Source organism: Galeopterus variegatus, unplaced genomic scaffold (genome assembly GCF_000696425.1).
Source record: "Galeopterus variegatus unplaced genomic scaffold, G_variegatus-3.0.2 Scaffold467, whole genome shotgun sequence".
In the NCBI taxonomy this organism is placed as follows: domain Eukaryota; kingdom Metazoa; phylum Chordata; class Mammalia; order Dermoptera; family Cynocephalidae; genus Galeopterus; species Galeopterus variegatus.
This window is the reverse complement of record NW_007726578.1, coordinates 459,387-485,278: the sequence shown is the minus strand read 5'-3', so window position 1 is coordinate 485,278 and position 25,892 is coordinate 459,387. Positions and strand designations below refer to the sequence as shown.

The following is a 25,892-nucleotide window of genomic DNA, read 5'->3' as shown; positions in this document are numbered from 1 at the left end:
AACTCCAGGACTTTTCCACTATGGGAAAGGCCAAGATGTTCTACACTTCTGCTACTGTGAACCTAGTCCACTGAACATGACATGACAGGACGGCTTTGTCCTCTCTCTAGAGAATATGTGCGTTCTTCTAGGATAACCTCCTTGTTAGGAAAGATAATAGAAACTTCCAAATTTAATTGCTTCTTCTAATATGCATCCATAGCACCTGATTTAATATTTAAAGATTTGCTGTCACGACACAAGTTCAGAAAGCAGGAATGAGGAAACATAAAAAGCTGTGCATGTGCAATGTGACAGTTAAGTTTTTTTCCTCTGTGCTAGGTATAGGACTTTTGGGTAACTATTATAAGAAGAAAAATGTTAAATCTTTTTTTTTTTTTTTTTTTTTGTTTTTTTGTTTTTTTCCGGGTCTGGCAACGGATCGCAACCCCCAGTGTTGCCCCCGTACCGGACCGGGGACCGGCAACGGGATCGCAACCCTCGGTGTCGCTCCCGTGCCTCGCTCAGCCAGTGAGCGGGAACCGGTCTGTATGTGGGATCCGAACCCTCGGGCGGGAGCACCGCCGCGCTTCCCAAGCGGCGCACTATCCAGTGTGCCACCGGGCTGGCCCGTTAAATCTTTTTTAACATCATTTTTCATCTAAAATAAATTTCAGGGGGATTTAGAATTTAAATATGGTAAAAGAACCATAATAAAATATACATAGATATATGTTTAACTAAATTTGGGTTGGGAAGATTTTTTGAGCATAAAAGCAAAAGAAGGAGCCTTAAAGAAACAGACTGAGAAATATAAATATGTACATATTAACTTCCTTACATTAAAAATCACATATAAACAAATTTAAAAGGTAAATGTCAAACTGATAGAACATTAATAGGTTTTCTGAATCAAGGCCATAAAACAGAAGCAAGGCCATAAAGAAGCAATCACAGAAGACAAGTGGTCAGTAGATATAAGATATTAAGCTTCATTAGTAATGAAATAAAAGCATATAAAAATGAGATACCATTTTCATTATCAAAATAGCAAACGTTTTAAAAGATAATAAAAGTAGTTTTGGCAAGGGTTTTGGAAACTCACTTTCACACATGTTCCTGGCGGGAATATAAAACGGTCTAGTCTTTCAAGGCAGCGACTTATCATTATGTATCAAAACCATTAAAACATGCCTGCCCTTTGGCCCCCAAACACCAATTCTGAGTGTCTATCCTGAGGAAATTATCAGAGATGACAATCAATATTATGGACAAGGGTGTCTATCTAAGCATGATTAAATGACTAATAAAATTTGCTTTCATACAATGGAATACTAAGAAAAGATAAAAAGCCTGTCTTTAATTCTCACGTACCGTGTCATGGTTATTTCAGCTCTGGGACTAGCTTTATATAGTCTGAAAAAAGGATGTTTTATAAACTTGTTGTTCCTAATACTACCCATAGGCAATTATTTGGACAAAGTCTTGCCTGATGAGAGTAAACAGAAGTGAGAAGGTCTTGCAGCTGAGTGGGAAGGAGATTGGGGGTGGGGTGCGCATGAGTGTTTAAAGGTCAAGGAACATTGACTTAGACATGAGAAAGTGCTTTTAATATATTTTAGGATGTATTAAAAAAAAACAAATTACAAAGCAATGTGTATATTAAGATCCCAATTTTGTAAGATGTGTGTGTATTTAATCTACATCAAGATGTTAACAATGGTTATCTCAAAATGGCAGGAAGAGAGTTTATCTTTCTTCTTTCTTTCTTTTTTTTTTGTACTTTTCCAAAATTTCTATTGTAACCATATATTCAGAAAACAATATGTGTTACTAAAAAGAAGCAGCAGCAGCCTTAGCAAAGGTGATGAGAAGCTTTCTGGGCCTTACTTTGCTTCCAGGGCCAGAGCGAAGATGCCAGCAGCCAGGGGTGCCGAGGCCGAGGTGCCCGTGTGGGTCTCAGTGCAGTCATTGTGCAGGTCAGCACTCGTCTGGATGGCATCAGGAAGGAGAGAAAGGCGAGGACATGTGAGGAGTGTGAGCCTGTCCCCAGGGTTAACCACACCAAGGGCTGCATCTGCTATGACCAGGAGACTCAGCTGATTCGATTCCCTACTTCCTCCTCTAAACACGGGCGGATGTTTGCCATCTGCTGATATTTTAGTTCACTCTCCTCTATATGCAACATGTCTATAATTCTGGCAGCAAGATGCCTCTTCTGGGAATGAAGTACTCCCACTATGAATATTTTCTCTTCTGAGATTCCCAAGCGAAAAGCGGTCTATAAAAAAGGAACTGTTTCAAAATCACTGTGAATCATGCTGGCCCATTAATCATCGGGTCCATTGTGTTTGGTCTGGCATATTTAGAAATTCTGCCTCACACAAAATTCCCTTTTGCCTTCAGATTGACATTTGGCTGCCTCTTCAGTGCAAGGATGTAAAGCCATCCTGACCGTAGCCCCTTGCACAACATGTTCTTAGTGTGCTGTCTGCATTCACTGTTGACTAGATTTGAGGCCCACAAGTTAGTCTACATTTGCATTTTGATGAAAATGGTGGGTTTTTGAAATGAAAAGTGTGGTGCTGGTCTTAGTTCTGGGTTCAAATTCTAGAGCTGCTACTTATTAGATGTGTCCCATGGGCAAGTCACTTGGTTTTCTCATCTGTAACATGAGATTTACATTTCCTGACTCATATCCTAAGGCTTAAGTGAGGTCCTGTCTGTGAAAGTACTTCTACCATATTATTGCATGTAAGGAATTACCCAAGCTAGCTTTAAAGTAACGAAGAGGTTGCTGAGACAGAAGAAATCAAAAAGACTTGTAGTCCATCTGCCTTAAGGACAACAGCTCTGCAGGTTGAACAAGGAGTTGGGCCAAAGGATTACTAACATGACACCACCCAGGCTCCAGCACTATAGTTTTCAGCTTGAGATTTCAATGTGTGGGAGGGAGGTGTAAAAAAATAATTTGTTCTATTATCACCTCCTTTGACTTCCCGCTTGGAGTTGCTGAATTTTCAAGTTAAGGTGGCTCCGCTCCTCAGAGGGCTCCAGAGGCAAAGTTGCCCTTTTTACCTATTGACGTAAGTAAGCCCCCAGAGATGACTGTGCTGAGGAAGAGGTTTGCGTAAGAAAGAGGCTATGTTACTGCAACTGCCTCAAATAGAATCCACCAGCTGTCTCTCCTATAGCTGGTTTACCTAAGGAGGGATCTTTACAAAGATGGAAAATCTTCCTCCTGCTTCACTGCAGGGTAGCCCAGATGATGGACAGTTTATGACGTGATGATTCTAAAATGCATAGCAAGTCATTTTCAAGAGGCAGCTCTCGGCACCCAAGGGAATGACAACAGCCAGGGGCTCTGCACACAAGGGGGACAGATGTCTGATATGCCCCTTTCAAAGGTTATAAAATATGCCTTCCATAAAGAACCCTGGGGTAGAATGTCACTACTTTTTGAGTAATTGAAGATAAAAGTATGAGAGGGAAGATAGCACTTTAAAGTTGAGACCACAGTTTTACTTTCTAAACTAGGTTGCAAAACCAGGCAGAGGTGCAGAATAGTGATCCTGTATGAAGAAGACATAAGTGCTGACAATTTTGTTGAGATGCTATTAATAGGACTTTTGCACATATTCCTAGGTAATTACTATATGGTTCGCCCACAATCTAATTGGATTATGATCTGCAAATTCATTGAGATAAGGATCTCCATACTTTAGCTAGTTGGTTCATTCTGTCAGGAGTTAAATTTGAGGCTTTAAATTTTTAAATTAAAACTGCCTCTCTTTTTCGCAAAGCCCCCAAATGGCCCTTCAACATCATGCCCTTGAAGGGAAATCCAATAATTGCCCTTGGCAGTCTGACTCATGGAAGCGAAGGCACAGGCAGGCGTGGGCTGGAGGAACTCTCTCAGCATGTAACATCCCTGAGCTGCTCACCAAGATGCTGAGAAGTTCACCTCAGGGGACATTGAGACTGTTATTTTCTTGCAGGTCGTCCATTCTTAGGAGACATAACTAATGTAGACTGTATTTTTATCATCTGCTAAAGGGCAAGTCAGATTATATCCCTTCTGTCAAAGGATCAGCAAGTACAAGGGAGATAAAGCCCCTACAACCCTGAAATCTCCTTTAAGACTGTTTCCAGGGAGGCATCAGAGAAGCAGAAAAGACATATGGAGTTTCAACTGTATGTAATGACAGGTTTGGTGGTGTCTCAGGGCTGAGTTTAAAAATGACACAGAGGGAAGATCATCTTGGCAGAAGTGTCATTATCCCCGGAGAGAAAACTTCCCACTCTATGTCAGTCTTTCAAGTGAGTAAACGTGAGTCTCCCCAGCTGAGACGTCAAGCTTAAGCAAATCACTTCTACCAAAGGTCGGTTAGGAGACTCTTTCTCGGTGCAAGCCACGCTCTCCTACCCAAGCAGAAAGAGTGAGACAAAAGCAACATACGATTCGCTGGTCGGTGTAATCCCCGCTGCTGTACGAGGTGGCCAGCGTGGAGGAGCACTTCTCGGCATACCAGGGGGACAGGCCTTGCTGGGAGGCACTGCTGATGGAGATGGTGTAGATGCTGTCTGTGTAGCCATCACAGTCACAGTTATCTCCCTGACGTCCCCCATTCCCAGAAGCCCAGACGAAGACGGAACCCTTTCCTTGTCTCCCCTAAAGGAAAAGCCAGAATGTATATACATCTGTTATTCTTTATTGTGCTCACTGTCGTATCCCAACAAAATCCCCAACAAATACATGTGAAGTTCTCAGACACAGTTTTTTGGGGTCTATTTTCAAGTCCAGTTCCTGCAGCATCAATGCTGGAAATCTCATGAGACTGTTATTATAAGCCACTAGACTCTGGCCCTGCCCGTCTCCATCATCTGGGCCCTGTGCGGGGAGGGGGAGGCGGGCTGAGCACGCGCTTTTCTTCCTGTCTTTACTAGGCAGATTCATAATCTAGCCTTTAGCACTCACTCATATTTTTTCACTTTTCTTTTGGCTTATGTTACTATGCTTGAATCTTTGAACTTCCTCTTTTTTTTCCTGCTTGAATCTTCTGGCTGACTGATAGAATGAGAAAATCAGGCATTATTCAGATCTGCCTCGCAGCTGTGTTAAAAGGGACCATTCCATTGAATGAAACTTGTCAAGGCCACCCTTTCTATGATTTTTCAATGTGTGCTCTCCAGAATTTGTGCTTTTGTTTCATTCTGTAGAGTACGAGGTCTTGGAATCTGTGCAATGATGCAGTAAACCCGAGGGACAGAGCCACACAGCCAAGGCACAAGCATTCGATGGGCACATGAAGAGCAGAAGGCAATGTGTCGCTACATTTAAGAATGCCTTTTCAGAGCATTTGAAAGAAGTCTGGGTAGTAGTTTACTTAGTGTAAAAACCCAAAAGCAGCAGAACAATGACAACAGGAGGAAGAATATCCAGACATATTTTTAAAGTAAATATCCTAAAAGTACTAAATCTTCATTTGATTTCAGACCCAAACAGAGAAAACTCTCTTAAGCTTTAATTCCATCCCTCTGAAGACATTTTGGCTTTCTAAGTGCATTAAAATCATAAAGAACTTTGGTAAGCAATTCACAACCATTTCTTTCCATATTACCAAAGTGTCCTTCCTTCCTGCTTATACCCAAACAGTCAGGTTGCATCTCAAGTAGGTCTGTGTTAGCATCTCACCTGTTTGACACCATACTCAAAAGCCTTCTGGGCTAGTCTGCCAGGCCCCTCCACAGTTTTCCCATCATCATTAGGGCCCCAGCTTGCACTATAAATATCCACATGTCCAGGATTGAATCCAATTGAACTGGCCTCAATAGCATCGGTAACAATGCCATCCAGCATTCTTATGCCTGAGTAGCAAAACAAACACATACGAAGTCTGATGTGAGTATGCACATGTATAAAAGTGCAATGCTCTTAACATTTATTTTTTAAAAGACTCTCAAAAGAGTCAAAAACAGGGTTAGGCACTGAACGTCCATAATGCCTGCCACCCAGCTACTAACAGCACAGAAGGGAGGGGCAAGTCACTGCCCACTGCCCCCATAACTTTCTTGTCTGCCCTTTAGAGATAACACTATGCACTGTGCAGGCAGCTGTGATTTTTTTTCCCACTCAAGATTCTCTTCCCAGCAGTATGCCTGAGATTGAAGGGGAGTAGCATCATTGGATGAGAGGAAGTGGTCATTAATTACAAAATGTTTCCCCTCTACCCCAGCAAAATGACAGATTAGCTTTCAGAAAGACCCATCAAACAGCCCCCCCTCCATGTGCCTACTCATGACTGTACCACAAATAGCTGTGGCCCAGTCTGTGCCATACTAAGGGCCCAGTATGGGAGAGAGTACAGCTTGAAAAGATCTAGCACAATAGGAAACTAACAAATAGGGAAAGAACTCTTGTTTCTAAGCACTGATTAAAAATAACCCAGAGGCCATTCTTTTATGTGTTTGCTAAGAAACATTTTCAAGGAACATGTTTCCTTTTCTTCTAAATAATCACAAGGATGAAATCATTGCCATGGATTTCACTCCCGAGGGAAAATCATTTTTCATCAGGAGAATGTAGATGTGGTAGCTCCTTCTGCTTTCCAACAAGCTGTCGCCCATCATCAGACTCATGAAGTCAAGAGCCAGGAAGGCAAAAGCAATTTGGACAGACACAAGCAGCTACCTGGTTATTCCTAGCTTCAGGCTGATAGTACAAGAAGTGCACAGCTTTAGATTTTCTCACTATTATGTACTATGGAGCAAAGGCAAAAGCACATGTAATTAACATGATGAGTGAAAGTCATATTTGTTTTAAAAAAAGTTTAAAAATGTATCTGGAAGAAAAAAAATTGCAAATCTGCTACTTACTGCTGTATGATCTTGAGCAAGCCACTTACCCTCTCTGTGCCTCAGTTTCAACTGTAGAATGGGGATGATAGTAACAGCTCAGGTGCATTGAGGATAGTCTATATGCAGGCACCGTTCTACAGGCCTTACACATATGAGCTCATCTATCCTCACGATTACCATTTGAGGTACATACTGTAATTCTCCATATTTTATAGGTGGAGAGCCTAAGGCCAGAGAGGGAAAGTGACTTGCACAAGGCCACACAGCTTGAAACTGGGGAGTCAAAATTTGAATGCTAGAAATCTGGCAGCCAAATTCATCCTGTTAACTGCCAGGATTTATTGCCTGTAGGGTAAGTGATTGACATACAGTCAATAAATGAAAATTATTGTTGAAAAAATGTATTTGGGGCTAGATCATCAGAGGGTGGAGCAATGAAAAAAAATCATAGGCTTATAATCAGAAGTCTTGTGTTTCACTGCCACAAACTAGCTTTCATTACCTTGAGAACCTTGCTTCTGATTCTTCCTCTATAAAAGGAAGGAAGCAGATGATTCTCTCACGAACTATAGCAGTTTAGTTCATTATGACTTAAAATGAATTCTTTTTCTAGTTGATTATATAATTTGTGCTTCTGCCTTCATTTTCTTTAAATTAACACAACACTTTGAAGATGTTAGTATCAAAGGAATCAGAAATGGCACTTAAAATGTAAGACTGCCCTGTACTAGTGAGAGATGCATTATATATGCCAGGATGTATATTTATTTGGTTTCTAAAAATACATAACCAGATTCAAGGTATACTTATGAAGAGTTTAATAGAATTTTGCTGTAACTGACATGTTCTACACTCGATCTTTTGTGTGATTATAGTTTTTGAAAACCAATCTAAACTCAAAATTTGTAGCATAACCATGAAAGCCTATGGCAGGGATAGTGTAAAGACGAGAGACATTATTATTTTTATTATTATCATTATCTAGCCCCTGCAGATCCACTCTCCACACTTCTCCATTGGAAGGTGGACTGTGTCAGTGGGGTGTCTTGCCTTCCCATTGGGTTCAGCCAACTGAGGACACCAGCAGGAGGGTGGAGGATGGCAGAAGAGTGAGGTTCCCCTAGATCCTCCCTGCCTAGAAGTAGCTCTGTTGTACTCAAGGCCACAGCTCCTGTCCAGGGACTTCTCCGATGACCACACCTTTCTCTTTCCACTTTCCATTGATCTCTCCTTCCTTTTGCTCTTTTGGGACTAAATATGGTAACATTTGTTAGTTCCTTGTTTGTTTCCTCTAACTCTTATAAATAGTCTCTTTATTAAAATGTCCTCAATTACCCTAGTGGAATTTACCATGTGTTTCCCCACAAGGACTGAAACAACTAAAAATTCTACATCCTTGTTATCAAAGATAACCTTTGGCTACTTAATATAACAAGTATGTATTTTTAAAATTTTTTGAAGCTGTTCTTTGTCATGAAATGAAAAATCTCTGTAGAATTGAAAGGCTGGAAAAGTCCTTGCCTAAATTTACCTCCTCCTTCTGTTCCCTTTGCAAGCACTCAATTACCAACTCTTCCAAATATGAACATAGAGAAAATTAGATTTGGTTTAAATGATATTCAACATTTCCATTTTTTTTCCTGCGAAGATGTATAGGCTATATTTAGCTATCCATTTTCTGGGAATCCAAATCCACTGATTTGCTAGCAAATCACACTTAAGTCCAGCAGCAAATTTTACATGGAGTTCATTTCTTCCTCTGGAGATTGGGAAGCATCCTCCCCACCACCCACCACCCGCACTTACAATAGGTAATGCAAGCCTCAAATTAAAGCACCAAACTACAGGAACAACCCTCTGCTTTACCTCCGACTTTGGAATTGTATGCAACTCCAACCCCACATTTGTGATTATTTGCTTGCATGGCAATTTCTCCTGCACATCTGGTCCCATGTCTGAGGATTAAAAAATAAGAGTTGTAAAACATCAATAAAGACAAACATTTGTTTTGCATATGAATCCATGGTACATGGATACATTAACTCTTTGTCAGACTTGTTGCTGTTTTATTCCCATTACAAGAGACAAAATTTATAGTCAGATAGGGACACAGGTCCTGGAGCCAAAGCATATGAATTCTAATCTTGGCTTCTGCCACTAAATAGTGGTATGACCTCAGGTAAGTTATTTATCCTCAAAGGATTGTTGTGAAGATCCCATGAGATAATGTGTGTAGAGCCCTTAGAGCAGTGGTTGGCATATAGTAAGAACAAGTGTTAGCTATTGATACTATTGGGAGCAACTCTGACACTCAGAAACAATTTCAAAGAAATGGCTTCTGCTTCATACTTTACAGTAGTGAAGTGGCTCCTCACTTGTCTCCCTAGCGACTGCCTTGGATTAGGTTATCCTTGACCTGCCCTCGTAGGATATGACAGAACAGAGTCCCCTTCTAAGCCCTCCTTTCTGTTACCAAGAGGAGTTTGAGATTTTTTCATGAGACACTGCAGGCTAACTAGGAAACTAGGGTGCTCCCACAACTCTGACTAGCACCAGAAGTTTGAACAAGATTGGCTTTGCAATCAGGCAATGAGGGCAATTTATGATTTCAGGGTATTTAGGGGAACATTCATCTCTAAACTCACCAAATTCAACCACTAAAGCATCAGTTCTATAATTCAGGGGATAATAATGTCTTTTCACACCACCATCCTGACTCAGGAGGGCCAATAAGCCGAGAGCCCATTAATATGAATCTCCATTTTTCTTGACTTTATTGCATTGTGGAAGCAGAAAGCTGTTGCTGGCTTGGAGGAGCCATTGACCGGATATGCCCACACAGAGGAAAAGAGAGGAAGGGTTTGCTCCAAGCAACGATGTCTGCTGGCTGCTTGTAGACACCATTGCACTGGCCAACTATTAATTCAGCCTGGCACAGAATATGAAATTCCTAAATTGACTGGGCCATCCACAAGAATTCTGTTTAACTCTTTTTTTTAAAGAACCAGTGATTTTCTGGTCACCTTCCACTACGTGATGGTCCTGCTCCTGCATGTTAATACTGGATAGGAATTCTAAGTCAAAGACTACACTTTCAGGGGTCATTTCTATAGTTCATTACAGGAATTCTAACTCAGAACAATATAATTATCTTTAATTCAAGGGCTTCCCTGATTTGGCAGTCATCTGCTTCTTTTTTGTATGCTCACATTTTCCCCTTCTGGGAAGTGGTCCTCCCTGATTCTTTGTCATTCTTTCAGTCACGGGGCCCCTCCTCCCCACAGTTTTCAAGGATTGATGCAGATTCTGGGGAAGAGATCTCTACTCTTCCTTGGGAATCTTGAGCTTTAAATTCTACGTGAGGCTTGTGGATCTTGCTGCCAGGCAAGAGTTTACTGAGAATGAAGCTGAGTGCAGGCGAGCCGCCCCAGGGGATGGAAACAGGTTGGTTTGTGTCCTGAGGACATATTATTTGAACTCCTGGATCTTGCAACATCTGAAGCTAGAGCATCCCTTGGGTGAAATTTTTTTAAAATCCCCATTTTACTTAATCTTTGAATTAGGATTCTTTCATTTGCAACTGAGCTGTCCTCACCAACATGCCCATGCTCTGAGAAATGTGTGCACATTTGAACACATAGTAGGTGCCTTGTACTTTGTGGATGGATTAGCCCACTTTGCCTTTGTAGAAGGAGAAATTCAGGTGTTGTCCTGTGAGAAATGTGTTTCTGGAAGCCACCACTGCCTACATTTATATTTACACAGGATGGGGACAGGACCCAGGATAGCAAAAAATCCAATACAAGTCGCTAGCCTGAGCCAAGAGAATCAACCTGCTGACAAACAAACATCCCCATAATTGTGCCTCTGTCTTAAAAAATGATGCCGTGTGTCACCACCTATTACTTAACTCTCCTTATATACTAAGGACTGACTGCTGCCTAGTGAGAGTAGCAATAGGATCATGGTACAAATGTAGACTGATCTTTTTTCCTTCTCTTATCCTCACTTCCCACCTCCATGCATTAATTAAAAGGGAAGACTTTATCAAAGTGTGTCTATGTCATTCTTTATAGACCTGCAGCTCTTTTTCTTTCCTAAGTCAAGCACTGTGCAAGAAGAACCATCTATTATCTTAAAACAATGGTAGTGACTGGCATTTAAACAAATTGATTTTTTAAAAAATTATTCCACAAGATAGTTTAAAGACTACTATTATTCTGGTTAAGATATCCTTGTCACACATGTTATTTAACTAGAAAAATAATCTGTAATTGGTGTTGAAATACTGAATACAGATTCATGCCAGCTTAATAGTAAGAGTTACCCGCACTTTTAAGATTTTATTGTTTAGTGATTCCTTCAGTGATTTGCAAAGGAGCATTCAAATGTAGCTTCTACTAATCTCATTTACATAGTAAAAAAGAACAGCTGCAATACAGAGGGTTTGGAGAGATAATGCCCTTGGAATTGGAGGATAATAGGTTTCCAATTGCAATAAAGACCAAGACAAAATGGAGCCATTCATTTTCCAAACCTAGGGAATTTATGTCTGACAACATTCTAGAAGGGTGGCCATTTCTTGTTATACCTCCTGATAAATGATAGGGATGCTACCTTTCCGGTTGGTAGTCAAGAGGACGCTGACAGATAGTTGCTCATTGTGTCATTTTCAAATAGCAGATTTTGAACTGGCTCAGAAAATTGACTTGCCTTTGTTTCTGCTCCTACTGGATAATATTATTCTCATTATACTAATTTCTCACTAAAAGAAGGTCTTTAGCAACTTCAGTTGCTAAATCAAAAGCTCTGATCATCATCATCATCACTGTCATTGTCATTATCATCATCATCTCATGGGCATCATCATCACAGCAGTTATTTAACTTCTTTTTATGTACCAGGCAGTGTCCAACCCATTTATATATATAAACTCACTTCATCTCTGTAATAACGCAATGAAGTAGATATCTGTTTCCAAAAGATTATAAAACTTAAGTACAAAGAAGTTAATAACTTGCTCAAGGTCACTCAACTGTTAAGTGGCAGGTCTAAGATTTGATCTAAAGCTTGTTCCAAAGTCTGTGTTTTGAAGTGTTGGGTTATGCCATGCTAGCTCCATGCCATGTGAAAAGTCCATGGCAGGCTATGCTCTGAAAGCTCAGAGATTTTAGGCTCAAGATAAATATCATCATATGAGCTGCTTCCTTGGGATCTCTGGAGCTCCCTGAGTTGGGGGAAATGTAGCTATTAGAGATAGTGTCATGTAAGATTCCCCCTTTTTTAGCGAGGGAAGAGAGAGGTCTGAATTCCCCTCCTAATGACTAGAGAATCTCTAGAGTATCCCTTCACCAAGTATTCACATACTGTGAAGTCACCACACAAGTTATCACCTGCAGTAGATCCTCTAGGCAGGAGGTATGCTACCCGGGAGGGAGACTGACACCTCCGGCTGAGTCTTCTCAGCTGCACCCATGTGGCTGAGAGCAGATTTCCCTCTTAGTCTTAACCAAGGGATGGAATGAAATCTGTTGTTTTTACTCCATTCTAAAAAGCGTGCTCCTTTCTTCCATGTACTTATTGCCCATTTCCTCAGGAAGTTCCTTTCAGAAACAGGGAGCAAGTGCCTTGTCACCCATTTTAGGGGACAGAAATAAAAAGCAGAGGCAAAGAGAGGGAAGTGATTTCCCCAAGGTCACCCCCTATGCCAGTAATTGGCAAAGCCTCAACTGCCAGCCAACCTAGCATTACAAGACCGTGCTCCAAAAGATCAGAGGTTCCTGCTGATCCCATACTCTCCTGACTCAGAAATAGGGCTGAGACTGTTGGGGTGGGGGTGGACCTGCTATAAGTTCCTGAGAAACTCCCACTTTCCTCCAAGTCTACCCCTGCCAGTGGTTCCTATTTGTATTGTTACTGAAATGTTCTAACCTTTAAGGGTATATGTAGTTAACTCCTTTACTTAAATCACCAAAGAAATAAACGGTACTGGGCCGGCCCAGTGGCGCACTGCTATAGTGTGCCGCTTGGGAAGCGCGGTGGCGCTCCCGCCGAGGGTTCGGATCCCACATGCAGACCGGCCGCTCACTGGCTGAGCGAGGGGCGGGAGCAACACCGAGGGTTGCGATCCCGTGGCCGGTCCCGGTCCGGTACGGGCGCGACACTGAGGGTTGCGATCCGTTGCCGGTCACAAAAAAAGACAAAAAAAAAAATGGAAAAAAAAAAGAAAGAAAGAAACGGTACTGAAAGAAGTAGAATCTTTGAACTCTCAATAAGCCTCCCCTTCTCCCCAAAGAAAAACCATACACCCAGAAGTTGAGGCCAAGTCCATGTGCCCCAGCCTCCCTTCCTGGAGGTTGCTGGCCTTCTGGAGGGGGTGCCATCCAAAGAAAGGAACAACTTTAGGTCAATATTATTGCACCAGCCTCATGGGAGTTCTAGAGAGAATAAAGGAAAGAGTGAGAGTGAGAGAAAATTGACTGACCCAAGTTGGGTAACAGTCCAAGGGACAGAGCTATCCAGAGAGAGCAGGGGAGCACATTATGTGACATTTACCAGGAGCTTTTACTTGCTTTGCTTTTTTCATCCCCACTTCTAGCTGCAAGCCCTAATTTTGCCCTTGGCCTTCATCTATTCTGGTGCAAGTCTCTTCTGAGTAGAGGAAATAAAGAGGAAAGTTTGAACGTCTCCTTGCAGCTTGTGAGCGATGTCAGTATGAACAAAGATGAGTTCTCACATGGGCATGGACACTCTGAGGCCATGAGCCTAGAGGGTAAAGTTTCTTTGGGGCTAAGAGACAGGGTTAGAAGTCTCTTGCCTCTGGGTCTCTTTTGGACTCTTGCTTTGGAAATTCTGGCTCTTGTCCTCCCCTACAACCCCGTGGCTAAAACGGAGAGATAATTAATCTAGGAGTCAGATGCCGTCCCCTTTCTCTTCCCTTTGGCTTTCCACCTAGCAGGAGCTCTGGAACAGGCTACTAACTGATTCAGTGCCTTGGAGACTGGGTTGGATTTGGGGGCCAGGGCTCAGGTACCAAACTCTAGTCTGGTGTCTGGTCATGCTCTTCTGGGGGAAATGGCTGAGGATGGTTGTAGCCAACACAGGAAGTTGTTGACTAACATCAAGCATGTTGCTAATAGCAAAAGATTTATACGATAATTGGAGGTAGGGAGTGAACTCGAAGTTTGTACTCTTTATGCCCCAAACATTCTTTCTAAAGCTACAAATCTTCAGTAACACTTGAGGAATAAATTTCATAATATCAGAAGGAGAATTTTACAATGTGGAAGTTTAATTAAAATATGGTTTTATAAATCCAAAGGAATATAAAAATGTAAGCTTCGATTCCTGTTTTAAAAGCAACAAAATATTGTGGTACAGATGCTGTGCATTAACGCTTTCTGAGTGCTAGAGTGTGGATCAAATTTATAGCATAATTTTCACAAACAAGATAAAAGCATTTTAAAGTACTTTATTCTCCCGAAATGCACGATTACTCACTTGTTCTCATTTGTGGGGTCATATCGGGGAAACGGATCATGGTCATTATCATTAAAATCATAGCTAGCCTCTGGATCCTGAAGAGATAAAATAGAACTGTAGCATCATTAAAAAAAAAGAAAAGAAAAGAAAACAACACTTCTCAAGGCTTCGCCCCATCCCTTCTCATTCTGGATGATAGTTCAAAAGACTTGATTTCAGACTTTCTGACCTAGTCCCAGAACACTTACTATACGCACAAAGCCGGCAGAGAGGATGAACACCCCAAAGTGAGCCAGCACCCAGTTCTCAGTGAATGTCACCAAACCTACAGCTCATCAATGCCCATAGGATGTTAGAGCTGGAAGGAATCGGAGTTTGCTTAGTTCAGTCACCTCATTTTTCAGATGAGAACATCAAGGCCCAGAGAAACCGAGTGATTTAACTAAGATCACAGAGACAGTGCTACTTTGACAGTGTCAACTCATCTGTCTTATGAATAGAGGTGCAAAGAGGTTGCTGTGGGGTGAGGCTCAGGTCCATAGCGATCTTCTTCAACTTCCCCAGGCACACTAAATAAACATGCAGTTTAATGAAAGAGAGTGTGCTTGAAGTTCGAGACAAGCCTCCAGGTCCCAAGCCCTTTTCCAACCAGATTGCAACAATTAAACCTCTCCCACATAAGAATTCTATGACTACTACTACTTCTCAATATTTTCCATGTCCCTCGATAATTCCTACTTTCTATCTGTGCTAATCTTTTTTTTTTTTTCCTTTTTGTCTTTTTTTTTACTGACCGGTAACAGGATCGCAACCCTCGGTGTTGCGCCCGCACCGCGCTCAGCCAGTGAGCGGGAACCGGTCTCCACATGGGATCCGAATCCTCGGCGGGAGCGCTGCTGCACTCCCAAGTGGCGCACTCTCCAGTGCACCACCGGGCCGGCCCTGTGCTAATCTTTTTAATCTCTTGTTTTCCTTCCCTTTTCCTTTGCTCTTTACCTTTGTGTTATGGCTGGGGAATGTCAGGTGGCTGGAAAGGAAGAGAGAAAGACAAGAGACAATCTTGAAGATGAAATGTCTGCCATCCTGATCTAAAGATCTAAGAGATATTATGGAGTTCATATTATATTGTGAACTTCATAAACAATTAAGTAGATCATTTTCATTTATTTATTTTCCCATTTCTAGTAAACTTTTCCATTCTCAGCTTGGCATTTTTGAACTGTCTGGGATTCACTTTGAATTGGCAATGGAAGGAATCGCATCCACATAACTTCACAATGTCAGGGATACTGAGTCATAAGTGATGAGTGGTGGAAGACCGTGAAAATGATCCCAGGCATCAGTCTTGATTGGATTGCTTTACTGCCCTAAACACTGAGTGGGTCAGAGTCTGAATGGCCTTTAATAGTATAATTGGTAAAGGTACTTCCCCCACGTTCTCCCAGCACACATACTTTCATACAGTCCTTGACCCCACTGAACTCTTTAATGCCCACTGGTACAAGACAAGTTCATATGGGCTGGTGAGAGGGTAAGGGAAGGGGCAAAGCCTTAGCCTATCATTTCAAGGGCTGACATCAGAGAAGCTTCTCTCTTGAAGGGAAGGAATACCCTAAATGTTTGTCTACATGGCAACTCCCTAAGTCACAGTCATGGGAGGGCCCAGACTCACGTAATTGGCATAAATATCTGTGTGATTCCACTCCAAGCCATCATCCAGTACAGTGATAACAACTCCTTTGCCTGTAATGCCTTTTTGCCAAACAGGTATCACATGAAGATCCAGCTTGGGCAGGGCTGCAGTCATCCTTGTATCTTGCTGGTAAAGATAAACGAAAGCATTGGAAAAATCGTGATTTGCCTGCTGCAAAATGGAAACTTAAGCCCCAGCCTGGAAACCCCTCTTTCTTTTTCCTTGGGTCACTCTACTCTTTAGAAAAGGCAATTAGGTGAAATGAAGAACAAAGTTGAGGGTCGGCCAAATGGATCATGAGACTGCTGCTCTTCTTCCAATTGTTCTAATGGAAAATCACTTGAAAGAATTAATCACCTGAGCCCCTTCTCTTTGAACTATATGGCTTCAAAGAAGTTTGTCCCTATGTTTCTTTCATTTATAATGACATGCTCAAACTTTTTCATTTTATTCTTTTCCTATAATAACAGGCCAAAGCTTTATTTGATGGCATATGTTTCTATCTCCCACCAAATCCTGAGCCTCGGTTGCCACATTGAGCTCACATTATATTGTTGGTGCAGAGTCACTCATGGATGTTTTAGAACTTTTCCTCTAAAAGAAAAAGCAGAAAATGGAATGCTAAGGAGACCAGGAATTGCAATTTAATTGCCCACCTCCAAGTATGAGCGATTTAGTAAATAAGTATCTTGGAGAGGAGATTTGGGGTTTTTCTTTTCAGATAATTTTTCCAGCAGTTACAGTATGTAGGAGAAGAGGTGAGCAGCAGAGGAACACAAGATAAAACACATTTCCAAGCAGGTGATAGATACATTAGAAGAATGCCAGGCATCTGGTGAAAGGGTTAATAAGAAATTTATAAGTAACAACAATCAAAAGTGTCAGAGAATGGACTTCTCCTTTGCTGATGCTCCTGCAAGGGCTATGGTGAAGCTAAATCACAGGAGGCTAGAACCACACACAGATTGTTGGCCAAAGCCAGACAAGAAAGCCTCCATGTCAGTTGTGGGAGCAATTACAGAGTGTGGTTGTTAAGAGTATGGCCTCTAGAGCCATGATTTATGGTCCCACCACTGGTAGCCATGTGATTTTGGCAAATTATTCAACTTGCCAATGTCTCTGTTTCTTTATCTGTTAAATAGGCATCATTACTGTATCTATAACATAAGGTAGTTATGAGGATGAAATGTATTAATTCATGTCAAACACTTAGAATACCATTTGGTACATAGTAAATGCATAAAAGGTGTCAGCTGATAAGTCTCTTCTGCTGCAATGAGCAAGTACTGCCTAGGTAAAGAGAGTGTCAAAAGGAACTGATCCCTTTTCCCATCCATTATTCATCAAGAGTGTCTAAACCTTAGCTTACAGTTGTCATGAAGAATGATCTTTTATAATATTCTCAACAACAAACCCTTCTATTAACATGTGTTACTACTAGAGAGGCTTAACATTAAAATGGAAGAGAGAATACCCTGCAGGCAAGGAACAATACTTACAATTTCTCCACTCAGCGCCTACACACCAGTAAAGATTGGGTAACAATCTTAAAGGGAGAATTGTTTGCAATTCTAGACATTTGCAAATAGACTTTCCTGAGTTCCTTCATTAGCCTCGTTCAGAGATTCTCACCCACTGCATGTAAGAATTGTCATTCAGTACTATGTATACTGAACTATGTTCACTGTACTCTGTGAGTGATTGATTCAAAGGGTTCTCAAGAGTTACTTCAACTGAATGTGACTTTTGCCATGAGTACTCTTTTTGAAGCCCCTAACACGCAAGACGTGATTCTTCTGCATGTACCCCAGATAAGTTTAAGAAAACAAAAAGATGACAGCCCCTCCTCTCATAAATAACTAAAGATCTGTGTTTCAGACACAGTCACCCAACAAAACAGAAGATTCAGATAAAAGAAGATCCCATCAGTCCTGATCTCTAGATAACCTAGCCCTCTGCTGAATTCTCCATCATGGGGGGAAAAAGCCATTGTGCAGATAAAACAATGTAAAGAACCCAGAACCGAGGTCCCACACAGGAGCCCAGGTTTCTTCTCTATGTACTTACCAGGTACCACTGCTGATTCCACATCGGATCGTTGAAGAGATCCAGTGCTGAGTCTCTCAGAGGTGAACGTTTACTTCTCTCTTTTTCATACTGCTGTTCGGCCCATATCACCTGCAAGGATTTTTACAGCAAAAAAATCAGAAGTCAATAGCCACCTTTGTATAATCGTCTTTCCTCCATCCCCAGTACCCTTCCCATCAGAGTTCGGGCAGCTCCACAATGCTTTTGTTTGACTACAGATCAAACTGGCAGAAGGGATTGCCCACTAGGGAGATGAGCATTTCCTCTATTACAGTAAAGTATACCTTTAGGGGGAGGAGAAGCAGACAGTGAAGTGATGAGTCCCTCAAATTACTTACACTGTGGGCACAGTGGAAGTAAAGTTCAGCCTGCTTTTATCAGCAAATGGACCATAATACCCATTTTTATATTGAGGTTCCAGGGCTCTGTAGCTGAAAATTTGTCCATTCTCATGGAATGAGTCAACAAGCTAAGAGACTGCAGAGATTGCTGCTATGGTGCTTTTATAGCCTAATTTCTCTTCCTTTAACATGCAAATGTATAAATTGCAAATATTATACAAGAATGGGGCTGTGTCTTTGCAAATTTGAAACTCTGGCTCCCCTATGCTTCGCCCTCCTGCTTAAGAGTATTTAATATGAGAAACAGATTCAGGGTGATGAATGAGCACTACTGACCATGAACACTTGCCATTAATTCAATCTCATGTATTATGCAAAGAGATCTGACAATATGAAAATTACCTGCCCCACATTTATGGCATAATCCTATTATACTTGAGGCCCTGAGAGAGTGAGAGGCTGCCTTGTAGTTGTATTCATTATGAGATAATGCTATACTCTCATTTTGCTGGGCAACACAACTACTTCCTACCCCCAAACACACATTTTTTGTTGTATACATGATGACAGTCCAGTGTGTGGTGGGATATTATTAATGTGAAAGTACTCATGAGTTAGATGCGAAAGTAAAAACTGAAAAATAATTTGCAACTAAAGGATAAAATCAGACACTAGGACTGTCCTGAATTTTCAATTAGAAAATATACTGCAAACCTATTATAAACATTGGGAGGAACTTGAGAGCTAGAAATTAGTCACTATAATTTATTTTTAAAGTGCTTGTATTTTCAAGCTTAATTGTTTTGGCTTAAAATACCTCAATGCTTGGACTACTGCCATCATCTGAGTTAGCCTTTGGAGGATGGCTGCTAGGGAACAAGTACCAATCTTCGGGGGAGAGGATCACTTACAGTTGGAAATTTTATTAACATATGTGTAAAGATAGGCTGTCACTGCATTTCACAGGGCTGATTTGAAAGAACATTATCCCCCATCAAAAAGGAGCAATAAAATGAAAATCAAGAGCAATTCTAAAAAATGGAATATAAGAAGGGACACTCTGCCATCTGATCAGATAAACATCCAATTGTAGGAAACAGGGCTGTGATTAATGTCATTAACTCAGAATTGCATATTAATCTCTAGAAGAGCAGACAAAATGGAATAGAGAAAATTGGTGGTGTCTTTCTGTTATTATAAAATAGGTATCATGTACTCAATTGTAAATAATGATTTTGATCTGGAAAGAGCATTAAATATCATCTAGTCCAACCTCCCACTGCAAGCTTCTATGATTCCAGGATTTTTTCTAAAATAAAATTATTCTTGGGCTAATGTTTCATAGAATTATATAAACGTCTTTGTTATGAAGTTATAATGGAGAGTAAATTCTTAGCTTTTTCTCATTATGCCTTGGGATTCCCCCCAAAATCAACTACCAAGGAGACATCTAGACTAGGATTGGGCCATCTGTTCATTTTCATGAGATAATTTAAGTAAGAATAACAGTTATGTATGCTCCACTCTGTCCAAATTTCTCTATGAAAATGAGAAGAGAGTTCAATATGACTTCCTTGTGCACTAATGCTGGACATACATTTAGGCAGAGAATAAAATTTCTCTCTTGATTTGCTCAAGGATTAAGCCTATCCAGAATGCTGGAAGTTGTCCTACTTTTCAGAAGCACATACAATGAGCCATCTGTCTTGGGGTGGGTAAGGGAAAATCTCATTGGACAAGAAAGCTTTAAAGTAAGGTTCAAGGCCTCTGATTTGGTCTCCCACATCTAGTCATAACTTGAAAAAATGAATTGGCAATGGGGGTACAGGAGCCATCAGGTTGTTTTCCGTAGTCCTGATACAGCATTATTTGTAAGGCGAGATTGCTTGTTTTTCATTTGAACATTGGTGACACAGCCCAGTCATTCCCTACCCTCATAATTTATCTTCATCTTCTTCTTTTTAAACTTATATCAGTTGCATAACAAATAAAATAGCAAATTATTTCAAAGGCTTCATGACTTCCATGTACTTTCAACAGTTCTATCACCTTTCTGTCACTTATACTTTTTTTTCTGAGAAGTTGAGAAGATGCTTTTAATCCTTTCACCAAGAGGATGTTTTCTATCTCTTACCATAATTCTCCAGGTGTCCTAGGTAACAGAAATCATGTATAAAGGTATTAGGCAAACCAGGATAGATTTCCAATAGTATAGCACATTCTTGAGAAAAAGCAACATTGTGTATGCAAATTGCAATATCCCAACATAGTCAACATTTTCTATTGATATATTTGCTGATGTTAAAAATTTACTTCAAAAATCAATAGGCACATTAGACATACATTCAAATTATCCCACCCTATTTACCTATTGTCATTCTAGACATCTTCTGCTGTTGCCTAATCATTGAATCTGTATACAAACCAGGATGAAAAGCGATCAGGTGGTTTGGGTCAAACAAGATAATATTTATGGAAACATTTGCCTCATGAAGACATGGATTTAGAGCTCTCTTATAAATACTATGTCCCAATATAGCAAAACCAGATAGAAATGGTGGAATGTTTTTCAGTTATACTGAGATGTTATTGAAAACAAGAGTCGTATATTTCCCAGGCATCCCCATGTTGGTATTAAACTGCTTGGTATATAACAGGTACATAATAAAATGTTGTTGGTTGGTTGTATTGTCAAACATTTTTATTAGTGCTGCCACCTGATTTTTAATATTAACTTTCATGCTCTTATACTGAATTTGTGAAAAAAAAATTTATGCATAAAATTAACTCAACCAATCCAGTGCAATCTTGTTATTATTATGTGTAATTATAACCCTAAAGAAAGAAACTATAAATATTACAGATAAACAATTGTGGTCACAATTTTTAAAAATCATATTTGCAAAATGCTTTTGCTTTTATTGGAAATCATAAAGAAAGCAGATAAGTCAGGTATTGGTTTGAAAACAATGCACAAAACTTACGCGATCATCATCAGATAATCTTTTAGTGATATGAAAGGCACTCCTTCGAGACCTTCGGGGATGGTTTTTGTGTTTGAATAAGTAGTGATTCTCAAGTGATCCAATCTATAAAAGAAGAAAATTAGAAATGTACTTTCGAAACCCAACTAACAGTAAACTTTTATTAAGCCTATTCCTTGTACCTGAAGTTAACTTTTTTCTTCATTATGATGGCACTGATAGAGGTCTTGAAATGACCCTCAGGATATTGTCACGGGCTCATAGTGTACTTGGGGGCTGCGGATAATTCTGTTTCACACATTTTAAAAGAACTACATTTGTTTTTTTGTGTGACAATATTGTATAAGTAGACAGTTCTCAAAAAAAAGAAATCCATTTAATCAAATGTATCCTGTCAGAGAACAATTCTTTCTGGAAAGCAAGCAAACACTTCAGGTACTACGATCAGTGCCACACTCAGCTAAAACAATTTATTGTTGTTATAAAATGTAGCCATCGAATCAGTAGTGATAATGGTTATCAGCTGTTATTTAGTGACCATTTGATTTTCCACTAGTTTAAGGCTTTCAGGAAAAAGCATGCCAGATTTAGGGTAGCTGTTCCACCTGGGTGTGTATATACTTCTCTGACTGGCTATTAACACCTTTGCTCCATTTAGAACTACATTCATTATTCTTTTAAGCTAGCATCCCTTTACTCAAAACAGTACTAAATTTGAAGCTACCAATTCCTCTAGATGCCCTGCAGTGTTAAAATTAAGAGGCAAACAATTGACAATAGTTTATTTCAGAAGAAGTATCTTCTTTAAATTGGTGGTTCTCATCATCTAGAGTATTTTTTTTTTCCTTTTTGTCTTTTTTCGTGACCGGCAATGGGATTGCAACCCTCGGTGTTGTGCCCGCACCTCGCTCAGCCAGTGAGCCGCCAGTCTGTATGTGGGATCCGAACCCTCGGCGGGAGCGCCAGCAGCACACTGTAGCAGTGTGCCACCAGGCCGGCCCCTAGAGTATTTTTTAATAGAGATGCTTAGGCCCTTCTCCAAGCCTGAATCTCAGTGAGTAGTCTGTTATAAGCTGTAGATGGAGTTGGGAAGAGAGTTCAGTAGCCATGGGAAAAGATCACCAATGCTTAGCTCTGTTTCTGCTGTCAAGTGGTTTTTCTTTTTGTCACTTACCTTAATCCTACCTAGCTTTATTTTGAGGCCATAAGAGCCTCAGAATAGTATTGCTAAATTAGCATAATTTCAGCAATTTCAGTAATGCTAAGCAGAAAGGGAAACAATCAGAACCAGGAAAGCACTATCAGTCTTTTACCAAAAAAAAAAAAAAAAAATTATTTTAAAAACTTTTGTAAGTAATGCCATTTTAACTAGAAATGACTAGAGGAAATATAGCATTGCAAATCGTATGTAAATATAGATGGATTTTCCCAACTATTTAAAAATTATTCTTGTGACTACACCATCCCTTCTCCAAAGATCCTACCAAGAATACTGATTTGTTGTTTTTTACTTTTTTGGATTTATGTTTATTTATTTTGATAAACAATTCCCACATTGAATGATATAAGTTTGGATGCATGTCTGGGGCTACCAGGTAAAAAAAGGAAAAGGGATTTAGTTTTGGCTCTCTCTCCTAATCTCCTTGTACACAGTTACCAGAGCTATTTAGCCCTTCAGTAGCTGCCCAAGGGAATACATGATTAAATCCCCAGTACCCCCACCCCCACCCCCTGCAGGACATACAAAATTTCCATGATGCCCACAGTACGCACCAATACAGTTCCATCTGCTGTTTACTCTCCCTTTTGGTCCTCCAAATTCCTAACAATTGTGTGCAGTTACCAGACTTATCACCAAACTGTTTTGTGTTTTCCTGTTTTTCCATAACCTGTTTTCCATGCCTGGGGTGCCTTCTTCCAATCTCATCATATTCTCCTGGAAACCCATGACTCTTCTTCCTAAACCATGTGCAAATTTTTCCTTCTTTGGGCAGTCTTCTTTCACCCCTCCCAAAATTCCCTCCTACTTTTATTACTTTAATAAACAAATATTGCACATTGTTGAGTATTGTTGAAGCACACCCTCTATGGGTACACAAATAATGGTCAGATGCAATGGTCTGTTTCTAAGCTATTTTCCTCTAGATTCTTGATTCCCTGAGAGTGTTTTTTGTTTTCCTTCCTTCCTTCCTCCCCCCCCGCCCCCCCGTTTTTCCTGAGCCCCTAACACACAGCCTGGCCCAGAGCAAAGCTGAGCAAAAAAAGTAAAAGGCTACCTCTACTACTGGGACACCAGGAAGTCAGTCCGTGCATTGACATTTCTGCCGAGCATTTCAAAAACTGTTCGGCTCATAAAGTGGGAGAATGAAGTGTATTCTCCAGTGGATTCGATCTATGGAATCGCCAACGCCCACACTGATTACTCATCCGTGATTTCAGCAGCGTCTCAATCACCACCTCCAGAGAAAACGCGCCAAAATGTTTTACAACTCCCTCCTCCCCCGCTTCGATGCAGACCAACTTCCAAAGCAAGGGGCCGGGGACTTGATTCTGAGCCAAGGGAAAGGAAAGCTCTAGATAGATGTCACACCCCCTGGGGTCCCTTTGGAATCGCGCAGCCTAAGCAGTCTCCTTCTTAATGCCTTCATGCACCAACCCACCGCAGCTGTCTATTAACCCAGCCCCCACTTGGACAGGCAACAGTTTCGATCATAAACTGAACCCTCTGAGAAACGATTACGCATTTGGCTAAGAAACAGGAAAGAGACAGATTCCTTCCCCACAGCCAGTTTGGCAGCTCGACCCTGCGGAAGGGTGTTCGAGTAAAGTTATAAAGCTCAGACTTTACAAGTTCCCAGTTGAACACCCAGAGCTCCCCCGAGGTGTAGAACTGGTCCCGTGTCTTTCACCCACCTCTTCTCACGCCAGCTTCCCAGTCCACTTCGCGGCCCCCGAACCCCCAGGTCGTGAGTCCCGGCAGCTGGCGCTCTCCCAACGCCCTGGGCATGCCCCCAAAGGCTGCCGCCGGTGGACATCCCTAAGCCTGTTTGGTCCCTTGCATCAGGACTTGGATCTGATGCTGCCATATTGAGGACAAGGAAACGGCCGGCTCCTGACGCAGACCGCCTGAGTCCCGGGGGACAGAGCGCACTGCCTTTCCCGGTGGCGCTTGGTTAGTGAGAGCCTGAGTGCATCTCAAGTTCCCTGAACAAGCGTCGAGGGATTTTTCTTCCAAACCGCGCGGGAACGGCTGTCAATTCCAGAGCCGACAACAGTAAGAATAAGCTCTGCTCTACCCAGCTGCAGCAGCTTCCTTTCCTGCCTGGCTGCGCCCGGCCCGAACAGTAAATAATGCAAGCTTTCTCTCTCTCCAAGCGCGCCAGAGGCGAGAGCTGGAGGAGATCCTTGCTCTTTGCCACACTGGGTGCTGGAGAGTGCATCCTGGGGCTCCCACTTGGGAGACCGCGTTCCAGTCCCGCCAGTCCCCGCGGGCTCCCAAAAGTTTTTCGAAAGTGCAAACTCTTACCTGACCCAAGAGGTCATAACCCAGCTCCTCGGCGATGGCCGAGGCTGCCTCCAGGCCCCCGGGGATCTCCGCAGCCCATTCATTGACAAACTGCCTCTTCGCTTTTACACTGTTCAGAGCACACCAAGCGCAAAAGAGGGTGAAAGCAGTGCACTGCAGAGTCCAGGCTCTTCGCTCCATAGCTTACACACTCACTCGCACACAAGAGGGGAGGAGAGAGGGAAAAGAAACAAGACAGGAGAAAAGCTAGACAGACTCGTCCTTCCCACCCTCAGGCTCTGGACCACTCCCGGCTCCGGGTTGCTCTGCCAGGAGCTAGGAGGCGCGCGAGGAGAGGCTGGGCGGCGGCGAGCGCTCACTGAAGCGCTTCAATCTCCCAGCTGAGAGGAGCCCCAGCCCTTGCCAGCCAGAATGGAAATGAGTGTTTACACGTCAAATCGACGAAAGCCATCTCTTGACGTCAGATCTACCTGGGCTAGGATCTGGATGGTATTCCCGGAGGGGTGGAGAAGCGGCTAAAATAAGCAGCAAGGATTAAGAAAAGGAAGAAACCGTTTGCTGGGATGAGTTAAGTCTGCTCCTGTCTGCCCATAAATTCTGTAGACATGAGAAACATCTTCACTTCTCAGAGGAGTGCCCCTTTGAATATAACTACCAAAAACCAAAGGCTGGGAATGCAGCACACTTTTCCATCCATTAAAAAAAAAATATTTACTTCATTATCTCGTGGGGGGGTCGGGGGGCCGGGGGTGTGTAAGGATTCCTAAAGTGGCCCTTTGGGTATCAGAACCTGCCATGAAAATAGGGCTCTTAGGTCTTTCAAATTGGACAGAGACTGGGAGGGCAGAAAGAAAGGAAGCAATGCTGCCCAAGTTCTGCTTTAAATCGCCTAAGAAAATGAGCACGTCTACAAGACAGTGTTAAAGCGATACTTTTACAAA

The 25,892-nt window shown here is 41.6% G+C and overlaps 1 protein-coding gene across 1 annotated transcript in view; it reads right to left on the bottom strand.

Annotated features, from left to right (window-relative positions):
- The window catches only part of PCSK1 (proprotein convertase subtilisin/kexin type 1), a 40,386-nt gene extending 15,061 nt beyond the window's left edge, over positions 1-25,325 (bottom strand). Inside the window, exons 1-9 of the mRNA XM_008569139.1 lie at positions 24,952-25,325; positions 21,426-21,530; positions 18,080-18,190; positions 15,992-16,138; positions 14,338-14,414; positions 8,704-8,792; positions 5,675-5,847; positions 4,439-4,651; positions 1,870-1,970 (exon numbers count right to left, since the gene is read on the bottom strand). Of these exons, the coding sequence (XP_008567361.1) occupies positions 1,870-1,970; positions 4,439-4,651; positions 5,675-5,847; positions 8,704-8,792; positions 14,338-14,414; positions 15,992-16,138; positions 18,080-18,190; positions 21,426-21,530; positions 24,952-25,131 (1,196 nt within the window). The 5' untranslated portion in view covers positions 25,132-25,325. The remainder of the gene's footprint in view (positions 1-1,869; positions 1,971-4,438; positions 4,652-5,674; positions 5,848-8,703; positions 8,793-14,337; positions 14,415-15,991; positions 16,139-18,079; positions 18,191-21,425; positions 21,531-24,951) is intronic.
- Between the last annotated feature and the right edge of the window lie 567 nt (positions 25,326-25,892).